The following is a 23,992-nucleotide window of genomic DNA, read 5'->3' on the forward strand; positions in this document are numbered from 1 at the left end:
CTGCTGCTGGAGCAGTGAGTGAGGACTGAGTTGGCAGTGGTGATGGTTACTGCAGCACTGACAAGCACTGGCTGCAGGAGCAGGAGAGCTGCAACTGTTCATGACAAATTCTAGGGAGATAAATGACTTGATTGTGACTGTCCTATCTGGGGACATTTAACTGCGCAAAAAGACTTAGCCAAACTAGCATGCTGAAAATCTCACAGGGAGCATGGAGCAGATTTTGACAATTTTCAAAATCTATGTCCATTCATTGGTGTCTGAAATTCTTTCCTTCAAAAAGAATTTTCAAAAGAAATTTTCCTATCCTCCAATCTTTGGCTCTTGTATTGAAGTATTAACAGAACAGGAGGTGTTTATCTCAGGGTCTCTAAGCGTGTTTTGCAAGGAGAGGTGTGGTGCAAGAGGCTTCCAAGGACTTGCTCTGACAGTAGATACCTTTCAGAGGAGAACTTCTGTGTGAAATTCATCTTCACAATACTTAACTGAGAAAGATCTTGCCAGTCTCTTTGCCTTCTCTTTTACCTTGCTGCATCTCTGAAGAAAAGTAGTTTCCTTTTTGAAACATGCTAATTTCATACAAGACAACTAATTGTAGTTGTGGCCATATGTTGTATCACTGGGTTAAATTCTGTTGGAAGGCTGAATTAAAAACTAAGATGTCTCACTCAAGCAATGCCACGTGTTTATTAAGTAGCTTAAGCTACAGATGCTGTTCTGTGCTGCATATCAATGTCTGTGTAGATTGCTAAAGGGTCAGCCTAATGCTAGAGATGGTTCAAAGTGCTTTCTGTCATCCCCTAATGGTGGTTAACTCCTGTGTGGGAATTCCTGTCCTGGTCAGGTGTGTTGTCCATCTTGTTTACCAGCTGGTATATGCTGTTGCTGTGGAGTATGATTCATGGACGGTGTTATGAAATAACTTTGCTGCAGGAAACACATCTTCATGGTAACCCTTTGGAAAGGTTGGTTTCCATACTGAAATAGTTGAGAGCTTGGGTGCGCGTGCATCCTCCTGCTGAGCTCAGTCTGTGATGGCAGACATGGGCAATGGCTTTTCATTCTCTACTGATATCAGTTAGGTTTTGTTTTGCTGTCCTCTGTGCACTCAGTTCTTCTCTTTATGATCATCCCCAGCATGTGAAATAATTCAGCTGATGGCTGTATAACTTTGCTCAGTTTGTTTGATGGAGGAGATTTATCCCCATCGCTGTATGACCTCTCTATTGCAACTTGTAACCTTATTTTAGAAAGTGGTTTAGTCAGTTTGGAGGGAGAGGGAAACAACAGAGTTTGTGATGATATTTTTGGAAGTGAGAGAGGAGAATGTAGTTATTTGGATTGCTTCCTTGAGGCTGCCAGATTACCTCTCTGAAGACTCCCAGAGCAGACAGATTTGGCATTTTTGAAGAATATGCTTGCTGCTCTTTTACACAATATTAGGAAACTGTTCCAGCTCAGGAAGATGCCAGACCTCTCCAGTAGTCTAATAAACTGCAGCAGCAGTTGTGGATTGCCCCGAAAGGGAGTTGGTGTACCCTGCCCTCTTGGAAATCTGTCTCAAGTGGTACAATGGTTTGTCAGCGTGTGGTTACTCGTGCTTAACAAGCCATGGTCCTTCAAACAGAGGTAAGAATACGAAGAAATAAAATATTCAAGTAGATTGAAGTTCAGCACAATCATTGCTTTAATCAAAGCTGCCCTCCTCCACAAAACCAGCTGAAACAAAGTGGTGGACTCATCAGTATGGATTAATTAATTTCCAAATGAGTCCATCAATATGTTGATCTTTGATGTATTCATTTTATCCAGTTCATTTGTTATGCAGCTTTTCTCACCAGTCTCAGTCTTACAGGAAGCAGCTTGGTATGGCAAAACTTAATTTTTATCAGTGTTTTCTGCATGTCTACCAATAAAGTACACATGTGGTTGTTTATAGACCTCTTATTTGGGCTTGTCTACGGAAAATTCCTCATCGGATCCCCAGAATCCTTCTAGGAGGAGCTAAAAGAGCCTCTAGGTCCCATTTTAATTTGTGGGTTTGTGTTGTGGTTGGCTGAGGGTTCAGCAGATCTTCACCTCCGAGCACTTGGGAAGAGTGGCACAGGCTGACAAAGATTTGGCAGAATCCTGTTCCCAGGCTGTGTACTCTTTCCTGCCCTTCCCTTCTGCTTTCTAGGCAGCATTCCTGAGCTGCCTCTCAAGAGGAGTAGCGCTACTTGAAACACTGCCTCCTCATCAGAATTGGTGTGCAGTATCTGTGGGACTGAGGAGACAGAAAGTCCTCTTGCCAAAATTCTCCTCACAAAGGAGATATCAAGTAATTAGGCTGTTTATGGAAAGTTTAAGGTCCTGCTGTCTGTGATGGTTGCCTACAGCAAGTCTCTTGTGGAAGAAAAGAGGTGGTGGGAAATCTCTGTGGAAGTTGTGTGAGCACATGGTGTGGCTGGGTCTAGATGCTGTGTATGATTTCTGAGTAGCAGCTCCTGATTTCTGGCCCAGTTGTCACTGGTTAAAAGATGAAACATCCTTACGGTGTAAAACGTAAGTTGATGTGTCTTTTCAATGTCATCCCGTAGTTTTTCCAAGGCTTCAATTTACAAGGACAAATCTTTTGGTTGTAATGTAAGGGGCTGTGTGAAGGAGTGCATTCTCCTAGGGCAGGAGACAGGTCACTGCTTTGCTGTGGCTTGGAGAACTGCAGTATCTGGCTGAACAGAAGGCTTTTGCAAGTTGTATAAAGTATTTGGTAGGGCATGGCACAAAGTAATGCAGCACGTTGTGAAATATTAATGTAGAACTTAAAATCTTGCTTTAAAAACTTGTTAAACTTTAATTACAACAAACATGGCCGAGCCACCACATTAAAATGTTAGAATTTGATGTTCAATGTGTGAGTTCAGGCAGGCAAAGATCATCCTGAAATATACATGTGAACAGGATTTCCCTTGCCTTTCCTCTTTAGAATAGTAGGGAGGAAGCATCAGAAAGTAGTGTGACATCAGCAGTGCCAGTTACAGCAACATGCATGGATTTAAGTCATTAGGTTCATATCCAGAAAAGAGCTTGCCCCGGGAAGTAAAAAGCAATTGTTCATCACCTTCTTAATGGGGCTCATGAATCTGTGTAATCAAAGGAAAGCTGCAGCATTTCAGAGGAACTTTAATTCTGTAATGCAGGTACAGGTTCAACATGAGATTCAAGTCCCTGTCCACACTCCCAGGATTTGTCCCCGTGTTTTACCCAGCTGAGGATTGGGCCAGGTATTTCACCTGGCAATGCTGAGCTCATCCCAGTGAGGTAAGTGGTATCACCAGGGGCCTGTGGAGGTACAGTCACCTTTTACAGATCCTGTCTGTGGCCATTTTACAAGCTTTCTGGCTTAGCCAGGCATGATGTTTTTCCTTTTCTAAAGTGTTGTCAAAGGCATGGCATCATTTGAAGCACTGCTTAATCCTTAATGAAGGACTGTGATTGTCTTGGCAATGCTTTGGAGCACCCTGTTAGCAGCTGGGTGATCCATACAGAGAATTCAAGCACTGTTCATGCATCTCCAAGAGGGCCTTTTGCTCTTGGTTGCAGCAATTATTCAATAATGAATAATTAAAAAAAAAAAAAAATGTCCCTAGCTTGTTGCAGCAATGGCTGTTCTAAAGCAGTGAAGAGCCTCAGGCTCTTTGGGTGCAGGTTTCTCTCACTGTAATAGTTGTCTTGGTATAAATTATAAAAGCAGTTATGTCCAATAACAGCATATGACTGGACTGCCTTTGCAGTGTGTGGGAGGGAGGGGGGAAATGAGCAGTATCTACTTAAGAGGGAGTTGCTGGCTACACAATTCTTCCTTCATAAGCCAGCTTTTGGTAAGGTAGCTATGGGAACCCTTTTTCAAAAAGAGGTAATTATATATTTTTCATCATTCCATATTTCAGGTTGGTTTACACTTATTTCATTCTTACCTTCCTTTCTTCTGTGTCCTAGCAGTTTTCCTTCACAAGTTTGGGGCCTCAAGTTCTAGAGAGCATTGGGTGTCTTTTGTTTCCATTTTTTGAACCAGTGCTCATTGAAATCCTTTTTTGTTTAAAGAAAATTTCCATGCTTGAGAAATTGAAAACTTTTTTTTTTGCCTGCAAAAGCAGAGACAGTTTCCCTGAACTGTTTAAAGCTGGTGTTGCTTGCTTTATTTTCTTCATATCCTCCCCGTCCTCCAGGTGTCTTTTTAACAGAAGAGGTTGAAAACACCTCCAAGTCATCACAGCCTCCCATGGAACCCATTGGAGCTTCTGGAAATTTTTATATTGTAATTAAGGTGCAGATGTTTGATATGAAAATTTTATCTGTGGGTCTGAACATAGCGTAATTTATCGTGTAAATAAAGCAGGCACAGGGCTTTGCAATAATAATGAGACTTGTTAATAAAAAATAGAAGTGAAAACCTGGAACAGAAATGTCCAAGGTTTTGTGGCACTCATAACAAAGTGAGTTGACTCAGCTGCACAGGTGTTTAGAACAAGGACACAGGAAATAGAAAACATTGATTTCTCTCTTAAAGCCAAAATTAACAAGCACAGCTTGTGGTACCTTTTTATAGCCAGTACAAACCTTCTTGGTAGAACACCTGTAGTCTCCTGACTGCAGTCCAGCCAGTAAAGGCTGCTAGCTCTGGGTTAGTTGTGAAAAGCTCCCAGTGACATGTGTATGTCTTATTCAGTTTCTCTAGTGCTACAAAGGTCATAGTTCTGAAGCTGTGATTAGAGATGGCCAATATTATACAAGAGAACATAAAAATACTGGAAGCTTTCCACGTTATTTACCACATCAGCTGTACTTTTGCAGGGATCCATGTGATCCCAAACCCTCCTGAAAATCTGATTGCTGCTGGCAAAGCAGAGTGTGGCCTGTGGGAACAAAGTCTCAGCATTAGTTAAAAGTGAATGTGTGCAAGACAGACTGAAGAGTGTGTTTGAGCAGCAGCAATAGTCAGAAAATTGTGAAGAAGCCAGTGAAATGGTAATAAGTTTTAAGAAAAAGTATCTGGATGGGTCTGATCTCGCTAAATACTTGACAAGAGATGCTAAGACAGCCATGAGAAGAGAATATTCATCTCTTCCTGCCTCTTCCCCAGTCAGAGCCTGTGGAGCAGGAGCAAGGATAGGAAATGAAGCAGAAGATTGCAGCCACTTTAAGGACAGCACATCCTGTTGCCTCAAATGAAACTTCAGTACCATCTATATACATTTTGTAGCTGCTTGAAAAATGTCAATACTCTTTCTAAGTTGAGGCAGTAAATTAAACAGATAAATACCAAAAGATTAGTTGCTTTTTCTTTAAATTATGGACATGATAATAATTTAAAAGTTACTGTATTCACTAATCTATGAAAATGGATATTATGACTTCCCATAACGTACAGGCCTGTCCCTTGTAGTGAATGCAACATGAACACGTTCCCATCTGGTTTTTTGTTCAGTTGTTTATTGTGATATGGTGTTTTAAACAGCTGTTGCTGAATAATTTAATGTGTCTCCAACTCTGTTTTCAGATGAGTCTTACTGCTAGTGTGTGAAAAGTAACAGATGCTTCAGGGTAGTGGCTATCTAAAGTTCATTAGGAAAAAGGTGTAAGTGCATAGATACCAGGCACCAAGGTAGAACGTTTTGGTTCATAATTTATTTATTTTACCTATGTTCCCTTATTTGTGTTCCATTTAACATCCCTGTGTCCTTGGGCAGTGCGTTTGGTTGGCTTGGTTCCTGTGGCTTTCTTCTAAAGTAGCTGACTTGTGTTTTTTCATATTTCCCAAAGGAAAGATGATGTGCCAGAACTCTGTAATTTTTTACTTTGAAAGATTAAGTAAAATTTAGAATATTTAATTCACATGTTTGGGTGAATGTTGCAATGAAGTTGTCGTGTTACTGAGGACTGTCATTGTTTATCCACTTGTTTTGCTGTGGTCTGTTACACAAAAAAAACCAGCTACAGGAAACATATGGTGTCAGTTTCAGTGTGTTAATTCATGATTTGTATTCTTAACCTGTTTATTGGGCCTGATTTTTAGTAACCTCCATCAGTAGGGTTGGTTTGTTCTATTTATTGGTGGGGCACTGTGTCTGTTTACAACACAGATGTCTGTCTCCTGCAATAGAAATTGAGCTTTTTTTAGAGCCATTTGAATATTTTTAATATTCAAGCCCACTGCAGTCTCATAACTTAACCCACCAGCTGAAGTGAAGGCTTTCAAATGAGACTCTTCACTGCTGTTCCTATGGTTACACTGGAACAGACACCTGCTAAGTAGGAGCCAGCAGGGCAGACAAAATCTAATAGCAGTTGCTGTCATTACTGCAAGCTTATAATTTCCAACTTATTTCATTTTCTGTGCCGTATTTTCTTTTTAAGTGGAAGTGTATCTTTCTGAGAATTAGTGACTGGTAGTGTTGGAAAACACTAGCTAGAAGATGGAGACGCACCCCCTGGAAACAGGTTTTTGTTCTGCTTGCAAGGGGGTTTATATTTTACCAGTTAACTTAAATTGCAGAGCAGTCTTTGTGTGCAGTTTTAGAGACAGATCCTGTGTTATTTGGTAGGTGACTTGCATGGGAACTCTGAGCCAGCATCAATGTACCCCTTCCTATCAGATGCTGGGAGTAATAAGTGGTATGTTAACTGCTATTGTGTGGAAATAATACATATTTAAAGCAAACAACCATCAGCTCCTTGAGTGCTGGAACAAATGGAGCCCAGGTCTCCTGTGGATTTGCCTTGTGCATAATTGATTTTTGCCATCTGAGAATGAGCACAAGCATTTCCTCGCAGCTGGGGCATTTTGGGGGTTTCCCTTGTGTCACATCTCCTGGGGGAAAGCGCACACGGCACTGCTGGTGGGAGCTATGGTATCCTCCTCCCTCTCTCATCCCCACCCCTACACCCACCTTTGGGCTGCAGCAGAGTGGTCTCCCCAATTTCACTTTCTGTTCAAAAGCTTTGCCCTTCTGAAAACATCCCCAAGCCCGTGGCATGAGTGCAGGCCAAGTCAGCTTTTGTATTGCAAAAAACCCAGGGTAATTAGACATTCATATAAATAGCAGTTGAAGACACATTAAAACAGAACAATGTTTATTCCAGCTTCTTTCTGGATGCCTGAGTTTGCCTTGCTTTTTACATTACTGTCAAGGGTGGATAGAAGATCATTGCAAACAAGAAGCAAAAAAATCGGATTATAATCACATAATGCAAGGTGTCCTGCTCTCTTTTAATGCTGTTTGTGACTCAGGCCACTTGTGAGTAAAGAAATATGGAGGTTATTTAGGAGGGACTGAAGGGAAAGCAGCTGGACTAAAAATTGGGAACTGGGGCTCTGCTTCCTGTTCTGAATAATTTCACGCTGTATCGCACGGTGTGGTGCCTACTGAGGCAATCCATGCTTTTGTATCACTGGTAATGTGTCAGGAACACCTGGGGCTGTGGGGTGAGAAGCAGCAGCAAGCTGTTGGGATATTGGGAGGGAATGCAGCAGAGCCACAGACTGTCGCAATACACACCTATCTGGCAGTCAGGCTTTGTGATGCATTAATTGCTTTTCTTGTGGACTCTGCTCTCTGAGTCGGCTGCTTGGCTCTGGCCTGTGTTATTACCTGGCACCAGGGTCGGGGTTCTCTCACCCCTGACCCGTGTGCCCTCCTGTGTCCTGCCTTGCACAGCCTGGGGACAGCCACTTCAGGGTGTGCTGGTTTCTCCATAATATCCAGAGGATAGAGGGTTTCATATAGTGATGGTGCTCTGGTGCTGTCATTTCTGGGATAACCACCCCAAAGAAAGACAATATCTTATGTCCAGCATTTGACCTGAAACCTTTTCCAATGGGAAGCAGCTTGAGATCAACATAGAAAATATTTTGTTTTAAATTTATTTTATTAAACAAATCACGGGGTCTAAATGCAGACAATACAGTTGCAAAGTTGAGAAAAATAGGTGAACAGGGATGAAAGGAAAACTAAAGTTGAGCTTTGTTGAACACCTTCTGCTTAGCCAAACAGCTGACTCTACCTCCCTGCTTTGGATATCCTTGTATCCCTCTAACCCATCTCCCCAGGAGCCAGCCAGCTGTGTGCTGCCCTGCTACCTGGCAAAGCCTTATGTCCTAAGGGGCTGATGGCAAATCACTAGAGTTTTCCATATCACATCTTTTAAACCTGAGGTGTGACAGCGATCAATGCACCTTGCATGCTTTGAGGTTTCACTCAAGACCAGCACAGGCTCTAATCAGTCACTCCAGGTGATGGTCCATTTAGAGGTGACTTGTGCAGCTTGGTCACAGGAACAGTGTAGCAAAGGGATTATTACCACAGACTCACTCAGGTGCCTGCTCTCTGAGGGATGATGGGTGATGGAGGAAGGCACTGCTTGTCCTGTGCTGGATCTGAGACTTCTGCAAAGCTTCATCTGTAAAAATGCTTTTAGCACAAGTGACTTACCAGCACCGGTGCAGTAAATAACTCTGCCATGGTAAATTTACTGAGCTGTTTATTGATGGTTGCTGACTGCTGAGAGACCTTTCTGCCCTGTCTGCTACTTTCAGGGAAGTGAAACTACTGTTCCAGAAACTGGTGGTTTGTTGGTGCTCATCCTCAGATGCTTAAAATCTTCAGTCTTTGATACAGTTATATTTATGCAGACACAGCAAGTCTTGGTGGTAAAATGGGGAACTTCAGAAAGACTGTTAACTGCATGAATAAATTGTGAATTTAAAATTAGTAACGCTTCTGTCTTGTCGATATATAGACATAAAAGTTCGCTTTGTACCTCTCCTCCCCTTCTGTGTCCATTTTTGTCTTTTAAGAAAGTTTCCTTTTTTCTTTTCAAATCATCAGTAAGACTGGCTTTTACTTTTCACTCTGTGTAAAAGCTATTGATTAGCTGGTAAGGAAAGAAAGGTGTTTAGATTGTGACCTGAGGCTGCTTTCTGCATGGCCAGGTTCTTCTGCACCGTTCCCCAAATGGCTTTAAATGCAAAGTTCCTTTGGTCTCCACCACTTTTGTTATTTTTGTGTTGGCTTTTTTTTTTAATTTTATTAAACAAAAGATGTTGTATTGCTTTTTTGGAGTGTTGCAGGTGACATATGAAGTAAACCTAAGATGAGGAATATCTTTCTTTAGATGCTTTAGTTGCTGGGATCTCCTTTGATGGCTAGACACACCGCTTGAGAGATACCACACAGAGCCTTCTGTTAAATGAGGACTGGTTAGGAGGATCCCAGTGCATGTGAAGCTGGGCAGGAGCAGACCCCAAATGTATTCATGGACTAACTGAAAATATGGCTGGGATTCTTCTTGCTTGTCTTCTTTGAATGTATTAAAGATGCATTTCTTCTGTTGTGCAGCAGGCTGGTTTTTGTTGATATCACCTCTTTTGGGAAGCAGGAGAGGGAAATTTAGATGCAGTCTCTCCTCACTCCAGCAAGCAGAAAATTGAGCACATTTTTCATGCCTGAAGGCATGTGTTCTACCTCTTATTTGGTGTTAGAGCAGCCCCTTAGAAAGAAGTTTGTCATGGTTTAGCCCCAGCCAACAACTCAGCCCTACACAGCTGCTCGCTCACTTTCCCCTGGTGGGATGGGGGAGAAAATTGGAAGAGTAAAAATGAGAAAACTAGTGTTGAGATACAGTTTAGTGGGTAAACTAAAAACAGCCTGTGCAAGCAAAGCCAAAAAAAAAGGAAATTCATTCACTGCCTCCCATGGGCAGGCAGGTGTTCAGCCATCCCCAGGACAGCAGGGCTCCAGCACATGTGACGGTGACTTGGGAAGACAAATCCAAGCCATAGCTCACTACTACTGAGGAAAATTAACTCTACCTTAGCCAAAACCATCACAAAGTTATAGCTGCATTTTGTGAGGGTGCTTGTAAAACACTTGAAGCTTTTTTGCTTGCTGGATCAGGCTATGCAGGGACTGGAAACCAGGGGAAGTGGTGCTGGAGGAAAAAGAGATGGGGGAAAAATATGCTCCAAGAAAGCATGCACTGACTGTCTCTCTGGCTCCAAAAAAAATCTGGGGGCATTCTGCTTGTAATCTTAGCCACAAAATAATTTTTTTAACTGCAGTTCTTCCCTGGATTGGGGGTTTGCTTAACACAAAGCGTACACTTCCCCTGTGTCTTCCTTGAGCCCAAGTGATGGGGCTTGACCAAGTTTCAACTCACACCTTCAGAGCCAGGTTGGCATCGCTGGCTTTTAGGATTTGCTCTGTCCTTCTGTCTCATGCTGGGCTAATTTAGCCTCATCTTGGTAAACAAGAAAAGGGTCCTTATTCAACAGATTTGAGCTGGAGTGACTGCAGCTGTCGTCTGGTCTGTGCGCAAACCAATTTTGTTCATTCCCTCGCCTGGCAGGAAGCCTGAACCAGAATTGTGTCGGGACTAATCAGCATTAAACCAATGTCAGAGGGGCTGCAGCAGGCTGCTCTGTGGCAAGGCAGGAGCAACAGGGCTGTTTGGGAGGGATTAGCCTAAGTCCTGCTTGGGATGCATCTGTGCTAGGAAAGGCACTGAAACTGTGTAGTGTATTTTTCTTGGGCTTTCACAACACGCAGCAAACTGCCAAAAAAAGTGGCTTCCCAGTGAGAAATCAGCATGATTTACTGTATGTGACCATAGATTAAAAAGCCAGGAGAAGTTTCAGTGTCCACAGAGCTGTAGTATTGAGGAGATATAAATGATGCCTTTGAGCATGCTGGGCTTTCCTCTCCTGGAGAGGCAAGGCAGTAGACAATGAAATGAGTTCAGTGTGTGGTCTCCAGCCAAGAGATGACGTTAGTGATGCTGCTGCTGTTGTTATGATATACCATAATAGATGTGTTAATACTAAACAACATGGAGACTAGGAGGTGAAATATTTTGAAGAGAAGACCAGAGGTTTGTCAAGGGCTGATTTATAGCTCAAGTGCCTCACAGACTCTGTTTTGCTGCCTGGCATTTACTTTGCAGGTTCACAAGTGCCTCCTGGTTTGCACTGCAAGCATTAAGTCAGAGAACCTGCCTTACATTGTTTGCTCCTAAGATGCTGAAATACTGATGTCTTACTTTGCTCTCCCCTCCTTACAGCTGTTAAATTGTCCTTGCAGTTTTTCATCTCAAATTATTTTTGTCTTGCTCCTGAGGACTGCCATTTGGCTTTGAAGTCAGCCCCGCTTTAAAGCGGGGCATGGACCAGATAACTTCTAGATCTGCTTATAACCTTTCTGATCTGGTTAGTCTGATCCCCCTGCTTATACAGGTACATATTTTGGATGATTCTATAGCTGAAATTCTTCAGCTTCCTCTGTGACTCTGTCAGGGGTCTGTTTATGTATGTGCCCAGTATCAGTCATCCCTTCTCTGACTGCAGCTATGGGAGTTCTTGGGAACAACCTGAAGTGGGCTCATGTGTTATCCACAGCAGGCCCAGCCATGCTCTGAATGCCTTCTAGGCCTGAACCTCTGCTAAATATGAGTCTGCCTGAATTAACATGTCAAAGCTGTTTTCTTGTACAGAGCTAAGCCTAAATGAACTTTGGAACCATATTCCTGCCACATGCTAAGCGTGTTTTTGTTGTTTCAAAAGTTCATTTAGGGGGAGCAAGCAGACCTTCTGGTCTGGGGTGCCCCAGTTAATTATAAGCTACACAGCATAAGAAATCTTGCTTCTTAGGGAAAAATCTTCAGAGGCAAACCTGTCTGAGATGAGTGAACTGAGACACAGGAACAGAGCAGCTTTCTGAATGCTTTTATCACTAGAAAACTCCTTCAGGTCTTAGTGAAGAAAAAAGGACCCAAGGCCCAGCCTTGCCTTGTACTTACTGATAGATGATATGGTCTCCTCCAGCAGTGTCTGATGGCCTGGAACATTTAGTGGGTGTGAGATTATTCATTAGCCAGAAGAGTATTAGCTACCAGCAGTGCCTTCCGACACACTGTTTTCCTCGAGGGAGGTGAAATGTTTGGGGCATACTCTTAAGTGGGAGTAAAAGGTTAAAAAATACCCAGGTAAACAAAAAGGCCACCAATTTTCTGAAAACCTGCCATCCAGCCATGTACTAACTGAGCTGGTTGGGCTTTGGAAGGAGCCTCCAATGCACATCCTCAAATAGTCACTGAAATGGCTGAAAAATATGTATGAACCTCTCCAATTCTGGTAGTGGTTTGTTTTGTTGGTTTGGTTTTTCTTGTTGTTGTTGAATTTTGGTTTCGTTTGGTGATTTGGTTTTGGTTTTTTGCTTTTGTTGGGGCTTTTTTGTGTTTTTTAGGTGTTTTTTTTTGGTTGGTTGGGTTTTTTCCTAGTCCTGGCTGAGAACATCCTGGCTTGCCTGAGGGCTGGGCTGTGTAAATGAGGTAGGGCCAGTAACAAAAACTAGATTTGCTGTAGCCCAAAGCCCCTTCTATCTTCTGTCCTTCAAGACTGGTATTTTTTTCCTAAACAGCTTAAGACTTTGAGTTTCAGAGGCTTTCTGTTAGTGTGTGGATATTCAAAAATTACTTTCCCCAATGCAGTTGTTACACTTGGATTCTGCAGGGACCTATTTTTCATGCTTAATTATAGGCAGTGTGCTCTGTGATGGCCAGTGGCTACAGGGTGTTATCCTGAAATTGCCATCTCTTGCCATTTCTAATGCAGGAGGTGTTTGTTTTTTGGTTTTTTTTTTTTTTTTTGGTTTTTTTTTTTTTTTTTTTTTTTGTTGTTAATTCAGGGCATTTGACAAGTTTGGGCCCCCTCCTTGTGATAGCACAGATGGCAGCTAAAGTGATGCTGGAACAATTTCACTCCTACCTTGGTGATGACAAACTGGGTTTCAGGAGAGAGTGGCAAGACTCTGCAAATCTGTTTGAACATATCCTGTGTCTCTGACAAATGTGGAAAGGATTTCATGCTCCTGTGATGGCCAGTGCTGAGGTCAGAGGTCCTACTTGCTTACCTACACTCTCCTCATTGATCATTATGTCCAGGGCTCCCCTCCTGTCCAGATTTCAGTGTTGGGCTTTCTGCCTCAGGGCATCCTCTGAGAAGTGAAGAGCTGTTCTTCTTGTCAGGGAATTTATTCTTCAAGCAGAAGGGCCCTTCAGGAAAACTCATACAATGGTTTGGAAGGGATCTTAAATATAATCTGATTCCAACCCCCATGCCATGGGCAGGAACACCTTTCACTAGAACAGGTTGCTCAGAGCTCCTTCCAACCTGGCCTTGAACACTTCCAGGAATGGGGCATCCACAGCTTCTCTGGGCAACCTGTGCCAGTGCCTCACCACCCTCTCAGTAAATTTGAGCTGGTGCAGCTTTCTCCATCTTAAAGACCACCTGTGGTTTCAAGTTTTCTATGTGCCCAGCCTGCATAGCCCAGGGATTTGAAGAAAGGGACAGCTCAGACTTGAAATGTCTGGAGATGCAGCAATTTCCGAGTTCATAATCTGACTTTGGAGTTTTGTTTTCTGTTGAGGATCTTTGTGTTACCTTTTTTTTTTTTTTTTTGAATACACAGTACTGCAGTTTCCTTAATGAAGTATGATCTTCTTAAAAGAGCATAACTTCAAAAATATTAAATAAAAGAAAGGTTAGGGAAAGGGAAAACTGACCTTGGGTCAGAACAGTCAGTGCTTTTGCATCTACAGGTTAACACATGGTTGCAATTAAATGTCTTTTCAAAGCAGAAAACAAAGACTTGGGAAACATCAGTTATTTTAGACAATATTGATTTCACGGCTGCTTTGACATGCCCTGACAATTCAGGGAGATGCCGCAGTGTTGGTGTATGTCTAAGAAAGTGCAAACCTCTGTCACAGAGTCCACCTGGATGACTATTGCAGGGTCATGTGAGTGAGTGTGTTATCATTTGGGTAAGGCAATTGCACTTTGATCTAACAGGAGAGCAGCTGTACCTGTGTGGGGCTCAGGTTTTGCTGCCATTAACTCAGCTGCTCAAGATCTCCTCCTGCGGGCTGCATCAAAATCCACCAACTCCTTAGGCAGGGAGAAAGCAGTGGAGAGGTGGGAAGGTGATATGGATTAGTGCCTTTAGTGCAGGATTGTTACATCTTCCCCCTTCACTGCAAGATCAAAGTGTTCCTGACCTGAATGAAACAGGGCTCACTGCTTAACCTAAAGCAGCTTTGTTGGGCAGCGCCGGTGTAAGAAAGGAGGCAGGAAAGGTGGGCAAGATCTCTGGATAAACACACCAAATAGTTGAGATCTCCAGGATAGGAGGCAGAAGGATGTTTCTTTAGGGAGGCAATAATTTGGGAAGGGGTTAACCAGAAGCACCACCAGAACACTCAGTTCCTCAGGCTGTTTATAAATGGATACTCTGATGCTACAAAATACAGATTCAGGTTGATGTTTCATATTTCTGCATTAAAATAAGTTACATTCAGGCTGTCATATCAGTATAGAGAATAAACCTTGCTGAATTCAAAGCCTGTGGTTAAGTCCTACTTTAGCAAGCAGCCTTTTTCAGAGGCAAAGAAGCATGTTTTGGAAGCTTTGTTGTTTTGCCTCATAAATATGTTTAGCTAGAAGTTTCAGTGGTTTGAAATTCTTTCATGACCCTTGAATTTGCAGATGTAGGATGTATGTGAGTGCTCAGATTCCTTTAATCTCATACATACATAGTGGTTTTGATTTCAAAGGGGAATTCTGCTCCCCGCATGCACTGCCTGTTCTTGTGACAACTTGGAGACCAGCCCCATTGGATTGATTGCCTGTGTACATGTGAAATATTCATTATAGTCTGTGGTAATCTAATATGTGAATCATCTTACAGTCCTTAACAATAAAGTATTTTTTTCATTCTGATAGTAAAACTACAAAGTTTATTTTAGCAAATGTTCAGTAATGTGCTCAGGTATCCCCTGCTTAGCTTATTGCCAGCATCTGTGTAGCTGTTGAGATCTGTATCATTTGTTGTCAGAAATATTTTTTAGCTTGGATCTTTCTTGTGTGTGCTTCCCATTTAAATATTTTTTTTAAATTGCTTCCTTAATGTAAATATTTAATGTAATGCACACAGACCTGTTAACCTTTGCATTGAGGAGGCATCCATCAGGGATGCTCCTGGTGTGTATTCTGCAGGTTGCAGAATAAATCACCACAAACCTGTCAAACCCTGAAGAGGTATGCAAATGCCTGTGTCTCTTTAATCTGACATGTGTGTATGCTGCCTGATTTGAGATGGGAATTTTAATCCCACAGGAGCAAAGCAGGAGCTCCTGATGCTACTGCATCGCTGTGTGGAGTTAGGAGCCAGCTGGTGTCCAGGTTTGGGGACTGTCTCTATTATTGCTCAGGCCATTTTGTGGAAGACCCCAGGTGCAGGGGCAGCTTTTATCCTGGAGCAGAGTGTTCCTGCCATTTCCCTCTCTTTGAGGGAGAGGGAGTGTGCACATGTATGTAGTTGTGAATACACTGCACGTGTGCTCTTTCTTACACAGAGTTATGATCTTGACTTGGTGGGCTTATGTTTTATAGGGAATATTGAGTGGGGACTATTGAAACCCATCCTCAAAGACCCAAAATTACTCTCTTTTGCCTTGATTTGAAGGAATAACAACATTTTCAAAGCAAAATGATAATACTCTTGTTTTTTTGCAACAGGATATTCAGATTTAGCTCTCCTACATTGTCACACCAAGACACCACTGTTTTCAGTTGTGTTGCTACACCCATACATTGGGTTTGTTCTCTCTCCTTTTGCATGTACTTCCTTGCATTTATTAGCCTTTCCAGACCTTTGTACAGTCACAGAAACCACAGGTACTAAAGTGTGTTCAGCTATGGTCTGTGGCTAATCCAGCCTTGATCTGCTCAGTGTGAAATGCTCCGTTTCTAATGTGTAATGTTGTAACAGCTACTGAGGCTCCAAAACAGCATGGCATGGTTTGCCTCATTAAGTGAAGCATTTTATTTAACTCCATAAAATTCCCCTTTATGCCAAAGGAAGGTGTAAAATACTATAGCATATGTCATGTAGAAATAACAGGAGTTGTGTGCAATGGCCAGGAGGGTTCTGGTGTCTGTTTGAGGTGGCTCTAAAAGCCTTGGTTTTCAGGTAGATCTGTAGTTGGTGACAGCTCATGCTTATGTAAAAATTAGAGCAGCAATTATGTGCCTTCTACCTATGTATTTTTAGCATGCCAATCAACCTGGGATCCAGGCACCAAAAGATTAGTGGATTAGTGGTGAAGAGGAAACATTTGCTTAAATGCCGAGTAATTTTAGGTTTATTTAGATCTCTCTGCTGCTTTCATCTCTGCTAAGAGGGCACTGAATAATAGGTAGGACATGCACTTTTGTTGAAAGTGGGCATCAATTTCTTATTGTCCTTTCTGTGCATCTCTCCTCGTTCAGAGTCGTACTGGCTCTCTTCAACCCGATTTCAGGCCAGGAATTACTCCCTGTTCCCTTTTGTGGCTCTCATGAGTCTTTTTACCTTTAGGGTCTAAAAACATTCCTGAAGGATATGCCACTCTTGAATGGATATCTAATGATAGAGGGATCTTCACTGGAGTGGCTGTAGAAATGTGAGGGGAGAAAGGAAGAGACACTGGTTTTCATTGCTGCGCTTTGGCAACAGGGGTACCTGTAAGAGAAAGAGCCTTTTGCACTTTTCTTTTTTGTTCTTTACGAGAACTTGTTGATGGCAGTGGAAGGTGTACAATGGGGTTTAAAGCTGCTTTGTTGGGAGAGCAAGCAACCCCAAAATACCTCTGAGAGAAAATCTGGTAGAAACCTTGAAACAGTGTTTTTGAGGCACAAGGTCAGGGCTGCACTTGCAGAATTGCCTTCATTTCCAGCTGTCTGTGGGAAGAGCGGGACAAGGGAAGAAAGGATCTGAGGCACATGGGCATTTGTGAGCTGTACCCAGAGACAATTACTTTTCTGGCCTTTTCAAGTGAGATCCTTCTTTCCACAGATTCTTTGGCACCTAATACTCCCCAAGGCATTAAGGGAAGCCAAAGGATTTTGGTTCTGGCAGCCTTTGTAGGGATCTGAGCTAAATCTAGAGGCATGGTAGATGCTGTACTTTGAGTTTTCCACCTGGAATCTAGTTTGGATGCAGAAATTAATGTTTATCCAAGCCTTTGGATTTGAATCCTGAAACTTTACAGTGACCTGGTGATTGGGTCCTGTTGTCAGCTTTCTGTATTCTCAGTAAACTTGGAAACTGGCCATAAAATCGGCAGGAGTGATAGAGCTTAAATCTGGGGGTTTGTGCTTTGTCTGAAATAGAGCTCTGCTGCAATGAATAAAACCTAAAACTGTATCTAACTAATCTAACTAGTAATGATTTACTTAGGGTTTGCACAAGCATAAAGAATATTCTTCACGTGGCTTACATGCACCATTACTGTGCACTGATGCACTTAATGATCCCTTCTGTGAACTCACTGGCATTCTTCAGATTGTAAATGAAGCTCGTCTTGTCTAACACCTGTAGAGATGTTTGTGGAGTAGTTAGAACTGATCTTTCTTCCAAGATGCTGTTTTCTCCTTTAACAATGTTCTAACACTTGTAGTTGACAAAATTCAAAATTTTCGGTGTACAGAAGGGTTTTTGTCTTCTAAAAGGATTAAGTTGTTGAAAACTGGTGGAAGACTGGCTGTTGGAGACTGTTGTAAGGCCAATTACTTATTGGCAGCAACTTATACAGCAGTTACTCAAAACTCCCTAAATAAAGTTTGTGCTACACAAGGGAGTGCTTCTACTTTATGCCAATGAAAGAGCTTTGTTGGCTGCAAGTAGCAAAGTTCTTTCTTTGCCTGACCCTTTTGTCACCAAGACCACATATTAACTAAGTTTTCATAAAGCTAGCAGCTGCAGCCTTTGACAGGTGACAGTTGCCCTCTTGTAACCCTGTGCTTTTAAAGGGTAAAACCCTGTGCAAAAGAAGTAACTCACTGCAGTGGGGAGCCACTTCTGGGCTCACCCTTTCTAAATCCTCCTTTTGCCCCACTAAGGAAACGAGCTGTGTAAACCTCACAGGTGTGGGCCAACTCTTCAAAGGACTGCAAAGAAGCTGTTCCTTCTGAGGCTGTTTTAAGTATCCATCTTGTGTGCCAGTGTGGACTGTGCTGTCGGAAGAAGAAGAATCTTCCTCAGAAACTGGGGATAGCTTCCTTCTGGTGCCAACAGCATGTGGGCAGTGCTGAGTAAAAACCTAGCATGAGTCCCTTGCATCTTCCGTGTGGCTTGGCGCATCAAGGGACAGCTCTTGGCAACATCAGCAAGGAAGGGCTTCCTTTAATCTGGGGAAATCCCAGTGTAAGGCTGCTGAGTCCAGGGAATTGAGGCCTCAGGCTTGTGTGAAGTGGGTAAAAAGAAGGCTAAACCCCTGGGTTTAACTGGGTATTCTAGCTGCAGTGTGGACATCTTCATGTTCTGTTGGTGTCAAAGTTGTTTAGTGCTGAAAATGGTCCAGGTCAAATTAAACTTCTTTCTTTTCTTGTACTGATTTGCAGGCTGAGCTTAATTTGGATGGCAGGAGATGTTCTATAAATGTAGCTTTGTTGAAACTGCTTCTGACTTCAAATAACAAAACAGCTGAAACTTGCCATCCTGATGAGTGGAGACTAATATGGGTGCATGATGTATGTGCATTGCAGAGTATTTTAAAAAAACCCTAACTTAACAGCCCAGTTTAAAAGGTAACTGAATAGACTGGAATGATAAAAATAAAGCTGTTTGTCCCTGACTTAAAGCCCCAAAGCAAAATTTACTGAAAAACTCCTCTTTCTTTCCTGCATTGTTGCACACAAACCTCAACAGTAGTAATATAGGGATTTTCAGGATGACAGGTTCTACTTGTTTGTGGGGTTTGGTGGGTTTTTTCCTTACCTTTTCTCCAGAAATGCCAACTGTAACAAAGCAGATCTTGAGACAAGACTCTGGTACTACCTCTGTAGTGTACCTCTACAGTGGAGCAGAGAACAAAACCTATTTTAAGATTCAAGTCAGAAATTATATTGGTGAGACTATTTTCAAAATCAGTCTGAGAATGCAACATCATATTCTAACACAGAAATTAAATGCATTTGAACTTGAACCTGTCCCTGTAAATAAGTAGAAAGCTCAAGCATGAAAGATGTGCTGTGCAAAAGGCCTGACTGGGCACGTGGTCCTGTGTTCTGCCCACAGATGGAGGTGAACACATGGAACAAGGAGTGGGAAACTGGCATTGCAGTGGGTAGGAAGCTGTTCAAACTTCACAGGAATGTGATGGCCCCTAAAATACCTTCATTTTCTTCATGGTTTGGCCCAAGACTGCAGTAGTCAGGTACCTCCAAAGCCAGGGATCCCCTTGCTGGACAGGCTTTAGCATCCTGCTGTGTTTAAGGACCCAAGGCAGTGTCTTATTCCTGCTTGAGCATTTGTCACTCTGCCATCATTAATGTTCTTTTGGGGACTAAGAGCTGCATTTCAAACTCTGAAATTTCATATGGTTATATACCTTGCTCACATTCTGTGTAACTAAACAAAGACTTAGCAAGCAGTTTAAGAATAATGATGTATGAAACTTTAATTTGAATGAACTTTTAATTGTTGCTCAGATTGTTTTCTCTATTAGTAAAAATGCTCATTCATTCCATATCAAGTGTTCAAAAGATACAGCAGATTTGAATATAAACATGGAAAAGAAAATATGCCACTTGTGTATGAACAGGATAGGCCAAGGATCTCTGGGATATATTTTCCCTAGTTTGGGAGCCCATACTTGTAAGGCAGTAGGAAAAGTATGAGTGAATTCCACACCTTGATTTCTAGAGAAAATAAAAGCCCAAAGTATAACTAATTCCCTGTACTTATAAGTACAGGTCAGGTTTTATAGCTGCTCCACTGTTGCCTGCTAATGCCTTCAGCCTTTGGAGACAGACTCCAAGGTACTTGTGTAGGTGCACCATGCCTTGGGCACCTGTTCATTAAACTCCACCTGCTCCGCTGCAAAAAAATCACCCAAACTGGCCTGATTTTATTTTTTGGATTTGACAAGATGATAATGCAATTTTGGATAAAAGGGATGGTGTAATTAATAATTACTTGCTAATGTAGTGACATGTCTGTGATCTCTTGGCAGCTGGGTCTTGGGGCTATTTTAAGACTGACAGTGTTGTTGCTGTATAGTGTTATTCGGTAGGCAGATAGTTTAGTGTTTTAATCAAGGACCAAAGGAAGAGATTATGGCAAACTAAATTTCTCATTTTAAGAGCCTTTTCTTTATTTAGACATACAACGACTTGTTTATGTGAACAAATCTCCTTTTCAATAGAATTTTTAAAATACTGCATCTTTTTCAAGTCTAATTAATTTGTGGCACTAATAGTGTTTCATTACATTGTGTTTGTGTAAAGAATTAGGTGGTACAACACAGGGGAGTGTCCATAGCTCTGTGTTTGTAGCTTTGTTGGCAATTTGACTTCCTGTGCAGAAGTTTTTTATATAACTTCTGTGACTGCTCAGCCATGTGATTGATGATAATAAATGGTCAAAGTGCTGAAATGGGCATCAAACCAGAGCCTGTCCTAGAGCACCTGGTTCTACATTGTTTCACAGGTTGCTCCTTTTCACTCTTCCTGTTGCAGAGGTGCTGGCTACCTCTGTGGAAGCTCAGTGCCAAATTCCCTTTGAGTTAAAATCTTCAGGGGAGAGCTGAAAGGACAGCCTGGCAGAGAGACTTATAAAGGTAGTGTGGGTATGGACCATCTAGCAAGAGGCATCTCTCTAGTTTTGACAATTGTTTTGTTTCCTTTAATTTAATACTTATGCAATTTTTTAGTTCAAACAGCACAAAATTAGAGTGAAATTATTTAAGACATATGGAGAAACATCATCCTACAGATCTGAATATGGGCTATCTTCAGGTGCCTCCTAAAGAAAAGACAAAATGATCCTAAAATACAAATTCACATCTAAAAATCTCTGTAGAAAGAACTCCTGTGCCCTCTGCTGAGGGTTGCCTTCCCAGAAAATCTGGCCTTGGCAGAGCTATCTATGTTCTCTACACTGGTGTCTGGATTAACACTCAAGTAGGAGGTTGTAGCAGAGCTACTCTGAATTTACACCTAGAGAGTGAATCACCAGAGAGGTCACTGGTACTGCAGCTTTAACCTAGGTGCCAGCTCCATAAAAAGATTCAGCTTGAGGAGTGTTGTGTGATGACTTTGTGTAGTATGTGAATGTGATTTTTTTTTTTTTTTTTGGACACAGAAATGCCAAGGCATCTGTGGAAACATTTTTGTTTGTCTGCAGGAGATGAACAAACCAGTTAGAAGAAGCCTCAGTTAGACATGCTAGCAGGAAGCTCTTCCTTTGGAAGTGGTAGCTGTTGCTGGAACACATTAAAATTGTTCATCCAAGTTCTAAACATAGCTTATTTCTTCAACTTTTAGTCTAAAAACACCCAGTTATGAGACAGAAATTATGAATAGAGCTCTTAGATAACTTCAGTAAGTCCTGAAAATGGCATGCAGTACAGGATTGACGGTGTAACAACATAGCTAACAGTATTATACTAAATAAAACTACTTGGGTGTAGTTCAGCACTAGCTGAAGGACTGGTGTGTTTTTTCCCCAGAGTTTCTCAGGCTCTAGGAGGGCTCAATATGTGAACAAGGATGTCTTTCATAATATGGAAGCTGTAAAGCAGTGTGTTGTTTGAAGCACTGAGAATTTAATCTTGTTACTAATTTTGACAAGTATTTCTGCCATGTCTGTCATTGCATTCAGCACCTCTACAGTAATCCAGTCCTGGAAGGTTTTATTTATTGTGTGGATTTATCCTTTGCCAGTAGTGGGGGGAAGTGAGATGTGAGGGGGAATATTTAACGTCTGCTTCATGGTTTTTTCCTTCCCCAGTACATTGTATATATTTTCATTTTGTTCATACTTGCTTTTTTTATTTCTGTTTGTTATGTTGTGTAGTCTTGTACCAATATCTGCAAGCAGATCTCCATGGCAAGAGCTCAGACACTACAGACAAAACCTCAGGTAAAGAGGGGTTAAGGATAAAACAATGATCAGGACCTCTCTATTTCTTTATTTTCAGTCTTCTAACTCCTCTTAAATCAAATTGAAAATCACAAATCCAAATCAAAACCAAACCTCTTGGACTCCTTAATTCTTTTACCTAATTTAAATCAATATTTGGAAAATTTTGTTCTCTTTCTTGAAGCTCTCTTGGCAGATGTGGTTCTCCAGCAAAATCCCACTAGTGATGTCAGTATATTGTCACTATATTGGTGGAGAGGAGACTGTGCTAGATCTCTGTGCATAATAGATTGAACAATATCTTGCATGAGGCCATTTTACAGGATACTCACCCAGAAATCTAATGAGGCTTAATGGATTTGTGAATAGAGGGGACTGGAAGGTTCAGCTCCACCAGTTTCTGCTACAGAGATATAAAGTTTCCTGACACCTCAGGGAAGATTATTTTGCAGTCTAGATTTAAATAGCAGTACTGGTGAGGTTCACATAGACACATACCCCCAAAAAATTCCAAATAATTTAGATATATTGACAGGGTGCGCATCCCCCTATCGTTTCCTGCTTAAATAGGATCCATCAATTCCTCCACATATTGGCATGCAAAAGGCAGGTTAGACACTGACCTCCTCCTCAGCCCTCCCAAAATCTACTACCATCTTACAGACAACTCAGATTTTAAAACTTTGGAATTAAAACTGGTTTGTCTGTCTTGTCCCAGTCCTCCCTTTCATATCATCTCCATCCTCTGCTGTGAGATTATGAGAATGTGAGGTCAGAAATAAGAACTTGGAGTTAATGTCCTTGAACTCATCAGCCTCTCTCTGCCCCCTTGGCATCCTGGGGAGGCATGGAAGAAAAGCAGCAGAACAGTTCTGCACTACTTAAACTAACCAGTTCCTGGGCCTGACAATTAACAGCTTGCTTGCTCCCCAGCCAAGCACTGTTATTCCTGTGCCCGCATTGTTTTCTCACTCACACATTGTGTATTATTTGCTTCTTGTGCAGGGTCATCCTGTTATTAAATAAGCTTAACAACATTCCATCTGCAGGGAGAGGCCATAGCTGGGTGTGCTGAGCACTTTTAAATAGAGGTAGCTGTCACAGAGGTGGTCACCAGTAGCACTGTCCATAGCTGTGCTCCCAGTACGTTCCTCTAAAGGAATAAAAGATATTTTTGCTTCTGTAGTCACAGGCATTCCTGTCTGTGTTCCAGAGCTTGGAAGGAGTGACAGATAGCTGGCATTCCCTGGAGCAGAGGGTGGAAGATGCCTCTGCCTATTTGGTTCAAAGCTTTGTGTGCCCCTGTCACTATGACAATTAATTGAAACAGATCTGTTTAAACCTGAAGATGGCTAAATTTTGACGTAGGATCACTCTTATGAAAGTGATCATGATTAACAACTTCATGGCTGTAGCTGCATTTCCCTAGTAATTGTATCCTTCATCCAAAACATGGATCAGGCTTGTTTTCTGATTTTGAGCAATCTTTTTGTTTTGAAATTTAATTAGCACAGATTTTTCTTGATCTAGCATGCATCACTATTTGCTTTTAATTTGAAACTAAGTGTCCCTTTAAAAGCCAGCTCCTTAAAGGAAGGCACTAGTTTAAGAGTACCATTAACAGGATGTAGTGTCCAAATGAAATGGAAGTTGAATCTGACACGTTTCACACAAATTTTAAAAGTACTTGAATTTTTTTTTAATATCCTGAAAGCAAAAGGATTAAAGTCAAACCAAATTATTTTTAATTTGCCTCAGAGTTGGGCTATTTTCATGGGCAGCACACATCAAATACAATGTTCCTGTCTGTATTCATAGTACTGTTACCTGGCCATTAGTATTTTAGCAAATGGATTCAATTTGCATTTAATACTTGGTTCACTTTAAATGTGCCTTGCTAATCCTGTTTGGAAAGTTAGCAAAGAAGCACTTAAAAGCATGTAGGAGGTTTAATGAAAACTCACTGTTCATCTAGAATAACAGCTAAGTAG

At 41.7% G+C, this 23,992-nt stretch overlaps 1 protein-coding gene across 3 annotated transcripts in view; it reads left to right on the top strand.

Moving 5' to 3' along the window:
- Positions 1 to 23,992, top strand: part of DENND5B (DENN domain containing 5B) — a 101,250-nt gene that overhangs the window by 20,865 nt on the left and 56,393 nt on the right. For 2 of the 3 annotated variants that reach the window (XM_068190887.1, XM_068190884.1), the window contains exon 2: positions 21,936 to 22,001. The exons of the other annotated variant lie outside the window; for it this stretch is intronic. In XM_068190887.1, the coding sequence (XP_068046988.1) occupies positions 21,936 to 22,001 (66 nt within the window). The remainder of the gene's footprint in view (positions 1 to 21,935; positions 22,002 to 23,992) is intronic. 3 annotated transcript variants of the gene reach the window in all.

This window comes from Anomalospiza imberbis, chromosome 5 (genome assembly GCF_031753505.1).
Source record: "Anomalospiza imberbis isolate Cuckoo-Finch-1a 21T00152 chromosome 5, ASM3175350v1, whole genome shotgun sequence".
NCBI classification, from domain to species: Eukaryota; Metazoa; Chordata; class Aves; order Passeriformes; family Viduidae; genus Anomalospiza; species Anomalospiza imberbis.